At 31.9% G+C, this 18,049-nt stretch overlaps 1 protein-coding gene across 2 annotated transcripts; it reads right to left on the reverse strand.

The window, feature by feature from the left end:
- Positions 1-238: 238 nt before the first annotated feature.
- LOC116777811 (mucin-2-like) lies at positions 239-17,786 on the reverse strand. 2 transcript variants are annotated; one of them, XM_032671539.2, is made up of 11 exons: positions 17,664-17,786; positions 17,335-17,423; positions 5,600-6,589; positions 5,127-5,303; positions 3,985-4,634; positions 3,583-3,677; positions 2,619-2,725; positions 2,242-2,391; positions 1,873-2,041; positions 1,414-1,569; positions 239-1,112 (listed from the first exon to the last, which is right to left on the reverse strand). In XM_032671539.2, exons 2-11 carry the CDS (start codon positions 17,352-17,354, stop codon positions 897-899), a joined length of 2,730 nt encoding a protein of 909 aa, XP_032527430.1. In that variant the 5' UTR covers positions 17,355-17,423; positions 17,664-17,786; the 3' UTR covers positions 239-896. The 2 variants fall into 2 exon arrangements, with proteins under 2 accessions (XP_032527430.1, XP_032527431.1); XM_032671540.2 differs by lacking the exon at positions 5,127-5,303.
- Between the last annotated feature and the right edge of the window lie 263 nt (positions 17,787-18,049).

Raw genomic sequence — 18,049 nt, forward strand, 5'->3', positions numbered from 1 at the left:
AAATGATTTGAAATATGTATCTACAAAAACCTAAAATTATATAATGAACAAAAGAAAGTAAGAATCTTTTAAACTTTAAGGTTTGATTTCGAATATTTATTGTTTTATTTTAATTATAATTCATAAGCCGCCTGCTGAAATCTTTTAGCCCCGATGTTTGCCATTACATTCAAATTTGTTGCAATTTAAAAAAAATCATCGGTGCTGAATTGTATTGTCCGAATTTGACAAAAAATAACAAATTTAAGAATATCTATATGAAGGCTTAACAAAGATAGCGTCCACGTCGCTTATCTTATGGGTATCTCTAGGCACTTTGGCGATAAGGATATTTCCACCTACAATGGATTTTGAATGTTATTATTTTGGTTTATAAGATAACTAAAGCCATGGACGAGGCTACCAGAAGATAATCCTGAATACATGCTTACAAAAAATAACATCTATTACTAATATGTACATTACACAAATGTTAAGGTTATGAATGAAAATTATAAATTGAAAAGATTAAGTGTTGAGAACACCATAAACAGTTAAATATAAAATATATAATATCAATTTATAGGTATCGTACGACTATTACTGATATACTGAGAATTAGAGTAACATCTAAGTAGGGGAATAATTTGACTAACATTTATGATAGACGTTTACTCGAACAGATAGTATATAATATCACTTTGCTCGGAATTTACGAGAAACGCCATCATAAATGTACGAGTATTATAGTAGAAATACACTAGTCTGTCGAGTTATGTTGTAGTCGACGAGGATTGTCGGTTTCATATATTCAATATGTATTATTATTTAATACATACTATTAAGAACATTAGGTGATATAGTTCTGTCGCTGTCGCATCAGACTAGTGTATATCTGGCACTATTGTTTAGAAAAATTATTTGGGGACGCCGGCACGTCGAACGGGACGAAGAGGACGGCCTCCAACGCCGGCTGCACGTCTTCTTGCGATCAGCGCGTCAAGACCCCTGAGGGGTGGGGCCGCTGTCGTCTCTGGTATGGGGGCTTCAGTCTCTTCCTCAGCTTCTCCGTTTTCCACGCTGGTGCTCTCTTCGATGGCTTCAGTAGATTTTTTAGGAGCTTCCGTTGTAGCCTAACATATTACCCATATTAATAAATATATAATAAATAATTACAAGAAGTCTAGAATTGTTAAATACAGGCTATTATTGTTATATGGCATATTTTATATCATAATAATTATGTTTCATATTTATACCATACAATATAAATGCTTACCAAATAATAAATAAACTATGTAATACAACTTAATGAATTTAAAATATATTAATATAATATACCACATGATCTTTACTGGCAAAAAAGTATAAATTATTATTTACAGGTTAATATACTTTGAACATACAATTCATGATAATTTTGTTTATTCTAACCTCTGTGGAAGGCAGTCTCTTCTTAAGAAGCGGGTTAGGTCGTCGTGGTAGTGGTGATGCCACTGCTCTTGGTTTGGGAGAAGGTTGCACTTGTACACGGTTGCGATTCTTTAAGAGCCCGCGTGGTTGTTCTTGTACCGGAGCAGGTGATGACAACTGAATCAAATATTGGTATAACCAAATCACTCACTTGAATTCAATATTTTCGTTTTTATTTGAAATCTATATTTTAGTTATGTTTTATTACTATGACAAAATTTGCATGGAATATATGAATTTATGATTTAGTTCAAATGGAAAATTTCAACATTCCTTGGTGCAGGTTCATAGCAATATAAGTTGACACAATAAGTTTAAAAGTGGGTAACCTTGATTCACTTTCAATTGTAAATGAATATGGCCTGTGTAAATTAACTTTGCTAAAGACTTTTATTTAGTTTGTTTCAATAAATATTATACCTCTGGTTCAGCTTCTGTTACTGGGGCTTCGGAAGCGGGTATTTCTGCTGGGGCCTCAGAGGTCTCTATAGGCGCCACGCTAGAGGAACCGGGTCTCCCTCTTAAAATGGGCTTAATTCCTAGTCTAGGGCCTGGACGTAGAGCAACCGGTTTCAAACCAGGTTTGCGACTAATAGAAATAAATACAATTATTGCATTAAGTTTCTATTTTTATTTATCTTATTAACATATTTTTATTTGAATACTATTTAATTAAATTCAATAAGAGTTTTAAGAATTTTACGTCATAATAAAAGTAGTGAAAAGTTTAAGCCACGAATTTTAAACTGCTTTATGCCTTATTTCGTATATGATTTTTTTATAAAATACCCGATGGTTCTAGAGGGTCTTGGTGTAGTTTCAGCATCAACAGCAGCAGTACTAATACTACCACTAGGAGCTGAAGTATCCGGTGCTTCTGTGGATGATGGTGCTGCACTGGTCGATGGCAACCTTCTCAATCCAGGGCGTAGACGGCTTCTATAATAATCAAGAGTCATTAAAAATTGAATATCAGAAGTGTTAAAATTATGATCTTTGTTTATTACTTCAATTGATTTTTATAGCCTCCAATATATGGATACATGGATCATGGAAGAATATGACATTTAAGTACCTAAAATATTTTCAGTTTGAGCAATGTGATCATTGATTTCAATTTAGAGAAATGATATATGTATTAATTATGAAAGCTAATTCTTGTATACCTGGTGACTGGTGCCTCACTAGCCACACTGCTGGCTTCTTCACTTGGTGGGGCGGTAGTCGAACTTGGACGCGTGCGACCTCCAAACAGTCCACGACGACCGAACGGCTGCACAACACAACGGATTCATTATTTACATCCCTTATATCGGCTATAAAAATATTTAGGTCTCCTGATTTGGATAGGTAGTAGATGTAAATAAAAAAACAATATACCATCTCTGGATTCAAAAAGTTAGAGGGGTACAAATTACAATAAAATTATGCGCACATGATATAAATTGTATACCTTTTGTACGCACAAGTTGCGCAACATAGTTGAGGTAAAATACTGGTAATATTATAGTGTATAATTGACCTTAAAAAATAAAAGAAAGGAAATTTGCAAAAGGCAAAGGAACTGTTGGTTATAAGATGACAATATTAAGCAACCCTTATTTATGTTGTGAAAAAAAATAATATATATATATATATATATATATATATATATATATATATATATATAATAACACTTAAATTAAGGTTATTAAAATAAATTTATTGCATTCATTATCATTCCGTTCATAGTCTAATTTTGCCTGAACCCACATTGTACGATTTGAAAATGTTGTAAATTTAAGGAATGAAATGGAAATTGAAACAAATTTTAACAATTAACTAAACTGACTTGAAATTCTTGTACTTAGATATACAAAAATTAAAGATTTACATCGTAACAGTACTTTCTGGAAAGATACTATAGACACTTTTTGTTGACTAAGTACAATCGAACTAAAATTATTATATTTGTAAATGTATGATATTCTATGTTGCATGTAGGTAAGTGACATTATGAAAAGTGAGCTATCAAATATATACGGAGGAAGTTTATTAAAAGTAATTACAATCGCATTGCGGGCGCTCGCTGAAGCATGACGTAATGTTGTAAAGCATGTCGCTTTTTAACAAACTAAATTTTAAATGTACCTTCGGCGCTGGTTTCTCAACTGGGGAGACTGGGGACGATGATTCAACGACAGCAGCTGTGGTCTTTCGAGTTCCATTAGGCTTACCGAATCGACCTGATAACAAATATGTACTTATTGTATCTGCGTCGAAATAAAAACAATATTACGACTGGAATGAAGACAAAGACATGTTTACAATGGCTATAAAAATTATATATTATATTACCATTTATGATAAATTCGCATCAAACTCGCATTGCTTTTCAAAACGCACATTCTCGCTATTGCCTTAAGTTATAAATATAGCACAGTAAGAAAAAAAACGAATATCGATATTCAACAAACAACTGTCTATTGTACGATGTTATATCATATGGTACATGATACATCATCAACCTAAGATGATATATATTCTGTTTACCTCTTACTCTAGTAGACGTTTCTTGTGGGGCTTCCGTGGCGGCACTGGTTGAAGCAGATACACGAGGTCTAGCGCGTCCTTTAAATCTTGAAGCACGAGTAGGAGCAGCGGTTGAAGTCGTGGTAGGCTCGGGGGTCGTTGTAGTGGTAGTAGTTGTGGTAGTAGTAGTAGTTGTAGTTGTTGTTGGGGTTGTCTCTTCTTCAGTAGTGCTAACTTGTTCAGTTGTCCAACCGTCGTCATCAACCGTCGTACTTTCATCTGGGCGTATCAAGTCATTAGATGGGCTAATTTCGTTATTTAAGTTCTCTCCAGCCAAGTAGGCGTATAAGTCTAACGCCACTTTTTCCATAGCTGTCATTGTTGTATATTCAGTAGTATCTTGCTCAGACACAGTGGTTTGCTGGTAATCCGATGGCAATTTTGAATCATCAACGATTTCTTCGAACTTGACATTTTTTAAAGGACTATGATTTTCTGATTGTAATTCTTTAACAGGCGAAGGCTCTTTAGCAGTTGGGACAGCTTCAACGAATTCTGTTGTGGTTTTGCTTTCTGATGAATACCTTGACGGTGGTCGTTTGTATGCCAAAGGGATGTCTCCGGAATGAACTTTAAAACTATCAAGGTCAACTAAATCAGAGCTTGGACGCCTGTAAAATAACGAGAAATTGAAAAAATAAATTAATTAAGCATTTTGTAGGGCATATTCAAATGTGAGGGAATTTTGTAAGACATTTCTAGATACAGATTTTTACACTTTTACACATTGAACGTAACATTTAACAAGTACGCAGTGTAGAAGTTTTATTTATCCATTTACTGAATATATTGTAAATATAATTGTTTTTAATATTTTGTGTAAAGCACTCTACAGTTCTCTATACAAGTATCTTAAGCAAAATCACAAAGTTACACAATAAGAAAGAGCTAGAGATAGGTAATAACCATATTGTTCCAACATTCACAAAAGTACGATAGAAGTAGAGGTTCAATAAACCTTTCCCAATCACCACAGTGGAAGCTAAAGTGTATTTTATAGAATTAAATAAAAAATGTGTTTAGCGTTTTATTTTAAGCGTAGTGCACAGTATTTGACTATTAGACTGTTAATAAACGTTAGAATATATAAATAACTACAATACCTGATTTGAGCACGCATTCTGCTTCGATTGGGACTAACCGATACATTAGGCACAGTATCAACCTGAGACCGACCACGTTGTCGCCGTGACTCGGATTTTACTTCAGGGACATAAGTAGTAGAACTTGCAGCAGTAAAACTACGTCCACGAGGAGGAAAACGTGTACTTGACGGCAGCCTGGTAAAAAAGAATGAAGTATTGTACGTACACTTATTTTCCTCATCCCAGTGTTTTCTTCGGGGTGCAGGGACCTCACTTGGACTCGTGCATAAAAAGGCAGAATATGATGTCAGGAGGATGGTAACTATCCACTTTGAGTTATTTGTTATTTATCTAGTTCTACAACCCTGCTACACAACATCCCATGCTAATTTTACATGTACATCTAAACATCTACCAGCGCATAGTAAAGCTGATGCTACTTGTCAATAATATTATTACATGTGCGTTATGATATTAAAATATAATCTTACCTTTCTTCTTGTGATTCTTCTTCGACTGGCGCTGGGGCAATATTACGACCTCTGCCACGGGTTCTTCCAACAGTTGGTAGTATTTCATTATGCACTTCTGGAGTAGCCGCCGTGGTGGCACTAGATCTGTCTAGGGTAGTATATTTTGCTCTGGACTTAGACTCCCTAAATATTTTATTTTCGTGATCTTGTTTTTCATAGGCATCGTTCAAATTAGAAACTGGCGCTGATGTTGTTGTGGTTGTTGTAGTTGACATTGTAGTAGTACTTACAGGCTTTTCTTTGCTTTCTTTTTTAGCTTCCTCTTCTTCATCGTAATAATAATATATATACTCATATTCATAATCTTGTCCATTTGGTCCCTTTTTCACTTGAATTCTCGAGTGCTGTTTTTGTTCGGAACCAGCTGTTTCCAATTTAACATTTGAAGACAATAAACCACTATTTATATCGTCAATACTATCAAAATTTACAGGAATATAATCGTACGCTTTCGTTGAACCTTGAGCTGATGTTGTTAATATGGGTTTTTGTGTGGTTATGCCATCCTTATTCTTTAACTTTCCCGATTCTGACATAGCTTCTAAAGCAACTGCCATTTTAGGATTAATGTCCTTGCTTTTTAGATTTTCCTTTATTTTAAAGTCTTCCAACTTTGATGTAGGAATATCGACCTCTATGGACTCTGAAGCCTTAATTTTTTGTCCTTTTTTCAATAAAGCCTTTTTATCTTCTTCGATGGATATAATTCCTTCCACTGGATGTTTTAACTTGCTACTATTTAACTTTTTAAATATTTTTATTTCTCCATCTTCTGGTTTCGAGAATCTATGATTTGGGTGTTTTTCGGGTATTTTGTGAGAAGTTTCGAAGTTTCTCAAAGGAGTCTGATGGCCTGAACTCACCAAGACATACTCTTCTCCAGGTCGTGGTTCTGTAATAATATCTACCTCCCCACAGACCGTATAGAAGATACAGAAAAGTAAACATCTGTAACAATAGAAAAAAAATATTACGGTATACAAAATATAGTACATATTAAAGAGGGTTAAATGATAACATGTGTGAAACCGTAGTACACAAAAACTCACATTGTCTATACAATATAAAAATGGAATAGATGATGAAGTCATGTGAAATCGAAAATCAGAGCGTGGGTCTAGGCATTACGCTTTATGATTCCACTCTAATGCATATCGATGGAGTAATGGATGTAGTAATAGGGTAATAAAAATTATCTCACGCAAAGTGCTTGTCAAACTGAATATAGCGATCATCTTCTTCCGTATTGTAAATAGGATAATAAATGAAATTTTTAAGGCGTTGTCATAAACACTGTTAAATTCGGCTACGTATCTCAATGACCACCGTTCTTTTATAGTTTTTCCTGATTAGCATTTTATATACATTGCCAAAAATAAAAATAATATATAAAATTCAAAATATCCATACAAAAGAAAAATAGTAATTATAATGAGCCACATAATTTCAATAATTCCTCACACGAATGCTATCTGATTGCTATACAATAAGTACCGGTTCAATTTCACTAGATGTAAGGTCGCACTGAGCGCAAGGCTAGGTGAGCGTATTCATTATAGATACAAATAAAACCAATGTAGCATGAACTCCAACGTTTTCATACAAAGCGTCCTAATCTCTTGGTAATAGACGTCCTTAGAGAAGCGATGAACGCTCTTGTTTATTTTGCCACAACTTGTAGTGTGACCTATGTTATACACACTACTTTATATCTAGGAATTTCATTACCAAGTCACTATTATAATCATTCCCATAAAAGGAATGTTCACAAGAAGGTAGCTAAGGCAAAAATGTATCTGTGATTCCTGTTCTTTGTCATATATTATATTAAGTGCTTAACCAAGTGTGAGGGAGCTGTTAACTTTTAAAATGAACGAGAAATTGAATTTAGAGTTATTATAATTGAAATTAATGTATTCTAATACAGTCACAAAAAACACCAATTACTACAATAAACTATGCATCATTTTGTCTATTCTTCATAATCGTCACCAAGTCTATTGTATATTTCTTCACCATTAGCCTTATTAATTCGTAAATATTTGTTGTAAAGAGGTCTATAGTAGTAAGCTTTGTAATCGTGACGTTCTTTTATATTTTGAAGAACCTCGTTTTCTAAGCTACGTAATTTTACTTTCTGTGCTTCTTCATCTATGTAATGCATAAATTTTTCATATTCCTGTTGTGGGTTATTGTGGATATAACGAGCGATAAATCTTGTAATTGGATGGCGATGATACTCCCAGTGCTTAGGAACATATTCGGGAGGAATTGGCGTTAACTGGGCAGGACCAATGAATACGTTGGTATAGAATATTATAGCTCCGACAGGAATTAATCCGACCATTAGATAAAAATGACACATATCTTGGAACTTGTGCCACTGCCATCTCGACGGAGTAATAATAAATTTTTTACATTCGCACATCAGAGTCTTACCATTAGAAAATTTTGCATTTTTTATCAAAATAATATCATTAAAACAGGAGTCCAATATTTTTTTGTTAATGGGACGCCGAAGGATACTTATAGACATTATAGAGTTTAATGAAAATATCTGTTTATAGAGTTTTGACAATCTTTTTAAATATCCACAGCTTGACGTTAATACTGACTATGTATTACCAAAAGAGGTATAACTTAAAACATTATTGTATAAATAAGTCCGTCTACATGGAATATAGCCTCTTTTGTTTGAATTTATCAAGATTTAAATAAATTATGACACTGTGCCTTAGTTGTAAATGATATAAAGTTGAAACCTATAAGATTTCCGGGTTTCTAGATCCCTACTATAATTATAAAAACAGCCGAAAAAAAGTCCAAAAAAGTTAATCATTATAGTTAATTGTTTTTAATTGAAATAAATAAGGCATTCTTGTGTTATTATAGATTATTTCAGCTATAATTTAATCCCTAATTTAAAAAATTCTTTCAGAACTTACCCACATTCATGAGTAACTATAGTTATATGTTGTTGTGAAAGTATGTTTGATTAACTTAGTTTTTTTAACCTTTACATCTACAAGTATAAAAATTATTTTTAGACGCTTATTATAGAATGTATTAAGGAAATCATTATTAAACATAAATAGTGGTTGAAATAACCTTTGACCTAATATAATAGACATTAGTATGCTCATGGTTGACCTTTAAATTTGTGACATAAAATCTAAGAACAGGTTTAGTGTCTTCTCGAGTTGTTCATTAAAGGTTGGTCACGTGTTTTGTAAAAATAACATTTGTATCCGTGGGATACCGTCTTCGACACACGCCAAGGAGTAGGTCAAGGACTTTATATATTTCCCACAACTTACGTTTCATTCTACGGCCGATTATATTTTGATAAATACATGTATACATAAAACAATATGTGAGGAAAATCATAGGTGCAAATGAGTATGAGTATTGTTTACATTTTAATAAACATTATTTAACAAAACAAGCATAATTTGCATCATTATTTAATATCAAAGACTTGAATAAAGTTAAACAATGGAAGGATGTAATTATCACATCACATTTAAGGGAAACTTTAAGTTGTTTGTGTGTTATATCAGTATTTTATGTCTACCATTTAATTAAACTTAATGTAACTGTCAAGTAGTTTTAATAATTTTGGAAAATTGTTTTCAATTTGTTCTTCTAGTGCATGTAAATATAGAAAGTATGATCCGTCCTATGCTTAAAGTTAATAGAAATTAATTTTGAAATAAATAGATATACGTATTTGCATCGATTGTGTCATAGTTCACGTCCCAAATTGTCGTTGGTGTATAAATCTATGACATTTTATTAAACAATTTCTTAAATCAATTAAATTTCTCCTGGTTGGAAATATAAGTGATAAATTAAATTATACTTAGCAAATGTTTCGTCATTAATTTTAGCTTAAACTTCATTTGTATTAGAAATAAAATTTCTAGTATTCTTGCTTTGATTACATAAAGTAAATTAAATAGGCGAAATGTCGAATTCATTTAAGGTAAAAGTTATAACAACTTTAATTTTCAACTTGTATATTAATATGAATAAAACAAAGACATTTAAGTTGTCGCATGTCTAACATCCGCGTTGAAAAATCGCAAGAATGTTGTCAGTACTTCCTACTTGTATTGCAATTTAACTTGTGATTTATGAGTTTTCTCGTTATCAGACAGACTATAAGAAACACTCAGGTCGCATTTTGATCACCGATATTGTGTTTCGACATATCTCTTCCACATGAAACATTTACACAAACACAATTTCTTTTAAATGTTTATACAACATTTTACATTTACAATATTAATAACATTATTCAAAGTTTTTCGTCTTCAGTTACCGGTTTCGAGCTGGTTATCACCGATTTCACTTGACGTAATGTTTAGTTGCATACATATTCACCGGTCATCGTCCTCAACTTTTGGCTCAACCGTAAAATCCTACCATATTCGTGCTTTTGCTTATCATTGCAAGAACTACAGCTTTTGTTCTGGTTTTGTCTTATTTATCAAGATCAATTAAAATCCATTTAGGAAATGTTTTACGTGCACAAAGTTCAGATGTTTGTATGTAGATGTGAAATATGGAGAGGGAAATTTATAAAGCTACAAAAAAAAAATGCTCCATAAAAAAATTTAAATATGAAAACGTTTATGATTTAGCAGGCATTACTGTATTTGTTAGAATTTAACATTTTGTATATTATATTCAATACGGAAAAACATTAATACTAAGCCTAAAAAAGTAATTTAAATTTTCTTGCCGAATACGCTTTTGAGACCTTGTCGTCGTCTATTATAATTATTAAATAACTTCGGAAATTTCTCACAAAGAAACAAAGACAAATTAATTTATCCATTGTGATTTGAATAGAATGTGAATAGAAAAACGTTGATTACAAAGTAAGGAATATATTTTATTATATATTTATTAAGATATAAAAATCCATTAAAATACTGAAAAAAAAACAATTTCCTTAGATTATTATTGCAAAAAAAAATATATCAACATTGTGCTTTAAAATGTAATAATAGATAATTATTTTTTGTAAGACTTGTCGTGGTTAATGATAATTATCGTAACCGTTACGTTGAACTCATTTTATGTTCACTCAACCAACGACAAAACAAACACTGCAGTATTTATAACTGATACATTTTATCCCAACCATATTCTGATTAGAATTCTTGTATAAGGTCACATAATATCTAGCGTGTATGTAATTGTCTTCATTAAATAGAAAATAAAGACTTTCTTAAGCTAAAGGCACCTGTTTAAGTTGGTGTTAAAACGACACGTTGTAATTATATACTTTCAAAAATATCTGTCGATCAATTAAGTTTGTATTCTTAAGTCTAAAAAAATATTTTTGTCTAGACCTTGTAAAAGTATTTTTAAGACTCTAAAAAGGGAAAGTGAGTTGCATAAGTTCAACAACAACATATTTTGCATTGTATCGCGGTTTAAGAAATTCTAATGTCCCAAAGAATGTGTGAATAAAAGAGCTCGATTTAAAATTGGAAATTTTAAAACCACTGCATGTATTTGTTGAAAAATATCACGTGGGTATTTAACATAAAATGCTTTTATAATTACACTTGTAAGATACAATCACTTTCTGATAAGAAATGTGCAAAATTCTTATAGTAATTTATCACATCGCCGTCAAATTCTAGCACGTTTCATGTCGCATTAATATTATTGCTTCATAAAAAACTTTCCAATATTTATTTATTTTTAATTTTGTAACAAGTGTCACGGAGCTAACACTTGATAAAATATAAATTTATAAATGAATGTGAATTCATTTAACTTTTATTTTCAATTGCTTTCTGACTTATAGTCTACCAACATCACCTATTCATGTGTTTTAAGCAATCAGTCCATTGGTGACAGTAAATGTAGATATTGTAAATCGGTATCGTGAGACAAGGTCTGGTTTGTCATAGCTCAGACTCCGAGGTCGGCAGTGAACGTACGGGGGCAAATATGTAAGCGTAGCGATTGCCCGCGCTTTTTGTCTCCTTCAGTTGTACATGCGTTTGAAGCAGATAAATAGTGAGAGATAGTTGTTTTCTAAGAAATTACCTTTGATTTTCATTAAATATTGCGTACACAAGATATGTGTAACGAGCGCTCTTATAATAAAATAAATCCCAGACGTATGTTGAAATCTTGAAAAGGAAGTACGAACAAGGAATTTGCTTTGGTAATATCGTATAACTAATTAGTGAAGGTGATTGTAAACGATAATCCATAAGTTCCGATTCGTCACGCTGAACGGTATATCAGGTCATCAAACCTGGAGCGGATCAAGGAAATTGTCATCACGTCACAATTAACACATGGACCGTGATTCGAATATAATGTTATAGTGTACTGAGCATTAATCGTTTAAGACATGCGAATAATTAAAAAATTATAGCAGATATTAACTTGATTAAAATTTTGCTTTAAAATTATTTTTTTTTTTGTTAAATTTAGTTAAATTATGAAATTAAATTAAAGAAGCTTTTTTTGTTTAATTAAATTTTTTTATTAAAAATCTTCCTACCATGTTAATGTAAGCCACAAAAGACGTACATCTATAGAATAGCAATTTTAAATATAAATTGTTTGTATAAATAATATTTAATTTATTATAATATTGAAGACAAAACAAAATGTATAATATGTATATATAGTCGTCAATAGTTCACACACATTTTAATTGTGGATATATGTTTAGGTGTATAAGCAAACAGTTAAAGGTTGCAAAACAAATAACATGCTACGCAGTCATTGACTTTATAGTTTTAAAACTCTTATGTACAGACAGGAATGATAACTGAGGCTCTGTCTCACGTCGCGACAGAACGGGAGTTGAATATCAAAAACGTAGGTACATTAAACTTGATACGCATCGACTCAAGCAGAATATACATTATACTATTTAATATAAGAGTAATAAAATAATGGCCACTATATAAAAGATTAAATTTATTACTAGATAGATATAAAAGTGGCATATTGTATTTACGAACCATTTTCCAGATACAATACAGACAGTATATCTAATAAAACAGTTATGAACTTACTATTGTGGAAAATAAAATGTTTAAATGGATTTCATGCAAAAAAAATTATGTAAGATATAAAAAATTAAACCCGACCTTGATAATAAGAGTGGTGGAGGATAACTTGTTGACTACGTTTTCCTGACACCCCGTATGAATGGAACTACTAAATAGGCGATCAAGGTTCGTGTTCTTGCCAAATAACTACGCTTCCCTGAGCAGAAATTCAACTTTTACCACAATGCCGACATAAAACATGTTTCGTAAACAGGAACTGTTCATGCGTAAGCATAGTGACAACCTACCGCACCCTTGTAACTACATCAAATATAACCAGAATTGTCACATATTATAAACCAGGTTTAGAGGGAGTATTTCTTTGATTTTAAAATAATTGTTAAAATTTGTGCATAGCTTTATAATTCAAAAGTTTGCTACATTATTACCTTTGCATCTGCAAAGTAAGATTTCCGAATAAAAAATTTATGAATAAAAAAATATTTAAAAATAATATAGGTACGTATGCACCGTGAATATTATTTCATATATCATAATAGCACTAACCTAACAATTATAGCAAACTAGAAATTTATTTATAGTAAAAAAGCATCTTAGAAAATCAAAGGCCTTTTATTTATAGAAAGCGTAAGATTTATACATTACAAATGGAGAGAACAAATCGACATGCTAAAAAAAATCAAACATGATGTTTTATTCATCTGTTATCTCATAACACATTCCACAAAAGGTCAGCGTCTTGAAAGTGAAACTTCTCGATGCCGAAAGCTAAAAGCTTGTAACGTGTGAAGATGCAAGCATACCACAGATTGGCTCTCAAATAACGCGACCGAGAATGAACCCGGACTTTGATGCAACAAAGTTAATCCAATGTTATATTATGACATATTTATATTAATTCGTAACTGCCATCGAATGATTCACGTGTTGAAATTTACATCAATAAAACAAAAGGTCACTGGAAATATGACAAATATTTTCTTGCTTGAAATAACATTAAGGAATTGGGTTATGTGATGTGACTTGTAAAATATTACATATCAGCTAGTTATCAAAATTTGAGATGTAATCTTCTTCGGCGTTGTATAATTCTAAAAGCTAAATTATGGTAAAATTATTATATGTATACTATTATTATTATATACAAATATAATAATAATAGTATACAAATACCTATACAAAACATTTATATTGAAAACCGTATATAAACTAGTACAAATACATAAAATTTGTATTATTCATTATATTTTATATCACCGACCGACCTTAAGAAATCAATAAAAAGAAGTTGATCGTTATTCGTAGTTTACGGAAGGTCACTGAAGTTGATTCTAATTAAATATAATGTTTCTACTTATAAAATGATTATGGTATGAAAATCTTCTTATAGATATCCCTCACTGGCTTCCATAATCACCTTCTTACTAATATTATGTAAAATGAAGTCGAATTTGTGGTTAATTTTAACCATTTTATGTTTCATTTGTCTAACTATAACTATAAAATTTAATTAGCTTGAAAAGACACAGTCCCAGGACAATTTTTTTCTAGAATTTTATAACATTTTAGGTACAAATCAATTGTAAAAACTATATGTGGTCGTATTTATGATAGGTATTAGTGAGTTTGGTATTTTGCGTAATCGTAAACATTAACGGATGGTCGTGTCCGTCGTCAGCCGTCGCGCCACCGGCTGCCCTTGACATATCGTTCCACTAAGTAGAAAGTGCAAAGAATCAAACACGCCCAAATTCTAGTTGTAAATATAAGACATCACCTCATATTAAGTAACTTGAAGAAATAAATATGTGAGACTTAGGCTAACTAACTAAAATATTAAGCGAAGTTAAATAAGGCTACCCAGAAGATAAGACATGAATGATGATTTCATGTTTAACGCAATGCGGTAGGCGAAAGCGTCTGTGGGTTGAAAGGCTGAAAGATGCGATGCAGCGATGTACCAAAACAGGCATGTAACCCACTGCCTCTATTGTTTGCTGACTAATTCGACAACACAATAATAATGAATAAAAAATATTAGATAACTTTGAAACATTTATATTAAGTAAGTTGATTGATATTAGTTTTGCTATATTAAATCTTATTGGAATGGTATAGACGCAAGTTAAAAACGAAAGTGAAGGTCATATGAAGACGGATGCGATGATGCGAGAGTGGACCGGTCGGAGCCGGCTCTTACGTCTCTAAAATGGACGATCTTGCAACACCAGTGCTAGCCGGGGAAACTCGCGAGGGATATCCGTAAATAAATGGACAGATTACACCTATTATAAAGCTTTTTAAATATAGTTTTTATAAAGAAAGTACGGAGAGAGTTTAAATATAGAAAGATATGTGCGTAAACTTGTCCAGGTAACTTAAGTTAATTAAATAATAAATTTGGGTTTCTATGTTGTTTTTATCAATTAATAGTTTATTGATGAAATATAAAGTATCTTATTATGGTTTTCGATAAGAAGTATTACTTCAGATAGAACCTTCAACTGTTTGAGTTTCAGGTATACTGTATTTTACAAATAAAGAATTTATTTCATTTATTAATTTTGTATTAATCAAAAGATGACTAATGATGTATTCTATATGTTCATAAGCCGCGTCTCATTTAACACTATTACGTGGTAACAAATCATTGCTTACATCAATTTTAAACGTGATATAAATATCTATTACAACTTTCTTTTTACGTGTGGAAGTTACGTACATATAACGGAGAAATTTCAATTTTTACTGATTTGTATTCCAAAAGAGAGAGATCGCTATCACGCAAAGGTGATGACAAAATACTAAAAGTGAATCTTTAAACGTAAAAGCCTTTTATTAGAAAAAGGGAATATTACATTTTCATTTCTTTATAGCACTTTACTATGACTCAATTAGTAGGATTGATTTTTTTTGTTTACCGTTCTTATTGATATTTATAAAAATTATTTCGTATAGTAAAGACTTTTTAGAATTTATTTTAGTATGCGATCAGGAACTTGTTTAACTTGCACAGATACATGAATCGAATAGAAATTACTGAGCTTTTATTGATCATATTCACACCGGAATTGCAGCTAACTTTATGAATACTAAATCAATGTAGCGGGAAATTAAGCAGCAAGTGTAACTTGAAATGAGTATTACGTTGGGAATTTTTTTATACGTTTAGAGTACAAAAGAAGTCAAGCCGATGACTTACAGTTTGCACATTTTATAGTCGTTACGTGGAAAGTTATAAGATGTGATTCGGTTATTAATTATAATATCGAAATTTCTCTTGATATTTATGGATATCATTTGATTTAATTCAAATTAAGAATTATATAATTATTATTTTAAATTTAATCTGTACTCTAAGTCAATATAAATGTAGACTTTGTAGATTTATACCTATATACATACATATATATATATATATATATATATATATATATATATATATATATATAATTAATTTTTAGACTCAGGTTGACGAGACGGGACAAGAGTAGATTCAAATAAATACCATACATCATATTATATTAAATACGAATTTGCATACATACTTATCTACAGATTTTAATAATAATTTTAACTGACCCAGATAAAATTCCATTACTCCTAGTTAACTTGCAAGAATTCTCATTATTTTTTATTGCTCTCAACAGGTCAAATATTTTACTTTTTGTTTTCTTGTAATTACTCGTACTTAACCAATAACAAAAGCTTTTAACTACTTAATTTGAAGTAATGAAATGTTAGACAATTAGACTGACCTTCTACAATGTGATGCAATTATAGACATATTAAGTAATGCTTAAACAATGTCAATATAAAGATTACTTGTCATACTATAACCATTCACCACATTCCAACCTCTAATATTAATTAGTTTGTAAGTTTCAAAATCATATATCTATATGATTTTAGTTTGTTTGTATGACATGGTCTTAATATAATTAATCAATTATGAATTTAGGTCGTCCAGTTCTCATTGAGGGAAACTTGTATCAAGGTGTTTTACACGAAAGAAAGTTTTTATGACTTAGTTGGTAAGACGCCTGCTACAGTACGACGATTGAGGTGACTGCAAGGTTAATGTACATAATATCCACGCAAAGCTTTTCCTGAGCTTTCATTGTTTTTTGTAAGGTTTATATCAGAGGTGGTTTGAAGTAGAGGTTTATATTGAACGACAATGTGCGCGCTTAGTCGTGCATATTTTAAAAGCAATATTTCGCAGCCTTCATTGAGAAACACGCGCCCTCATTCGTGATGTCAGTTGCTGTTAAGCAACCACCACCCGATTTCCACATGAGAAACTAGATCTTATTATCTACCTGGATGGAGAAGATCACTCCTAGCTGAATGTACGTTACGTAAAGCTCTCTACAGTTATGCTCGAGCGATACAAACAGATGAAAGTGACATTGTAGGTACCCCGACAGGTTTATATCCGCTATTTTATGCATAATTATTTTCAAATAGAAAGTTATTAAGAAAAATTACAACACGTTATTACGAAATAGTCATATATAACTTTTATAACATATCTAATATATATATTTTTCTAAATAACACATTGGATATTAAAATTAATAGAAAAAGCAAATCATTTAAAATAAATACATATAAGTTAGAAAATGTACTTACATAGCTATTTTGGAATCCATGTTGACGTTGTTTAGCAACAGGGAGCGCGCTTTGCGTGAGTCGTGCGTGCGCGACCCGGCGTACTCTGGCTGCAACAGAGACTTCGTCTCAGCACGCCTTTCCCAAACGACAAACAGTTGCGACAGTGGAGCTCAACTAGGAAGCTGCATCGCACATTTAAATGCAACGTTAATGTCAGAGAGCGTTTAAATGCCAATAGCGGCGACCTTTCGGTTTTGAACTAGGTTGCGCAAGTGAGGATGGCCGGTCGTATGAGAAAGGCTAGTGCGTGAGGGTACTACTAGGTTTCTAGATGTGGTAAAACGCACCGGTCGGGGAGGTAACACCGCTGGCGACGCGATACCGAACGGCGACTAACCTCGTCGCCTCGTGCGCACCTCTTACTTATAGCCGAGCCAGCACGCACTCAAACCCACCGTCACCAAACTGACAGACTCAACACGTTGTTACAGACACTCGTCAATATATAGTATAAAAGCATAGTTCAGAGCATATAATAGGAAAATTAAATAACTCTGTGACTTATAATACCAGAATCTAGCAATTATTTGTCAGCTTAGTAAGTTTCGTAGTTAATCATGACCAGTTGACTTGAGTCAGTATGAAACTTGAACTATGGCTACATAATGTATTTTACCCCATATTAAACTATAGATCCATTGTTCTTCCATAAAAAGATACGTTTTAAGTGACA

This window comes from Danaus plexippus, chromosome Z, assembly GCF_018135715.1.
Source record: "Danaus plexippus chromosome Z, MEX_DaPlex, whole genome shotgun sequence".
NCBI classification, from domain to species: domain Eukaryota; kingdom Metazoa; phylum Arthropoda; class Insecta; order Lepidoptera; family Nymphalidae; genus Danaus; species Danaus plexippus.

Excerpts from the sequence above, each read along its gene's own strand:
- LOC116777811 (XM_032671539.2), bottom strand. The coding sequence starts at position 17,354 with ATGGATTCCAAAATAGCTAT. Across the intron at positions 3,678-3,984 it reads AACGTCTACTAGAGTAAGAG|GTCGATTCGGTAAGCCTAAT; the intron begins GTAAACAGAATA and ends ATTTGTTATCAG. Across the intron at positions 2,392-2,618 it reads AGTGAGGCACCAGTCACCAG|AAGCCGTCTACGCCCTGGAT; the intron begins GTATACAAGAAT and ends TGATTATTATAG.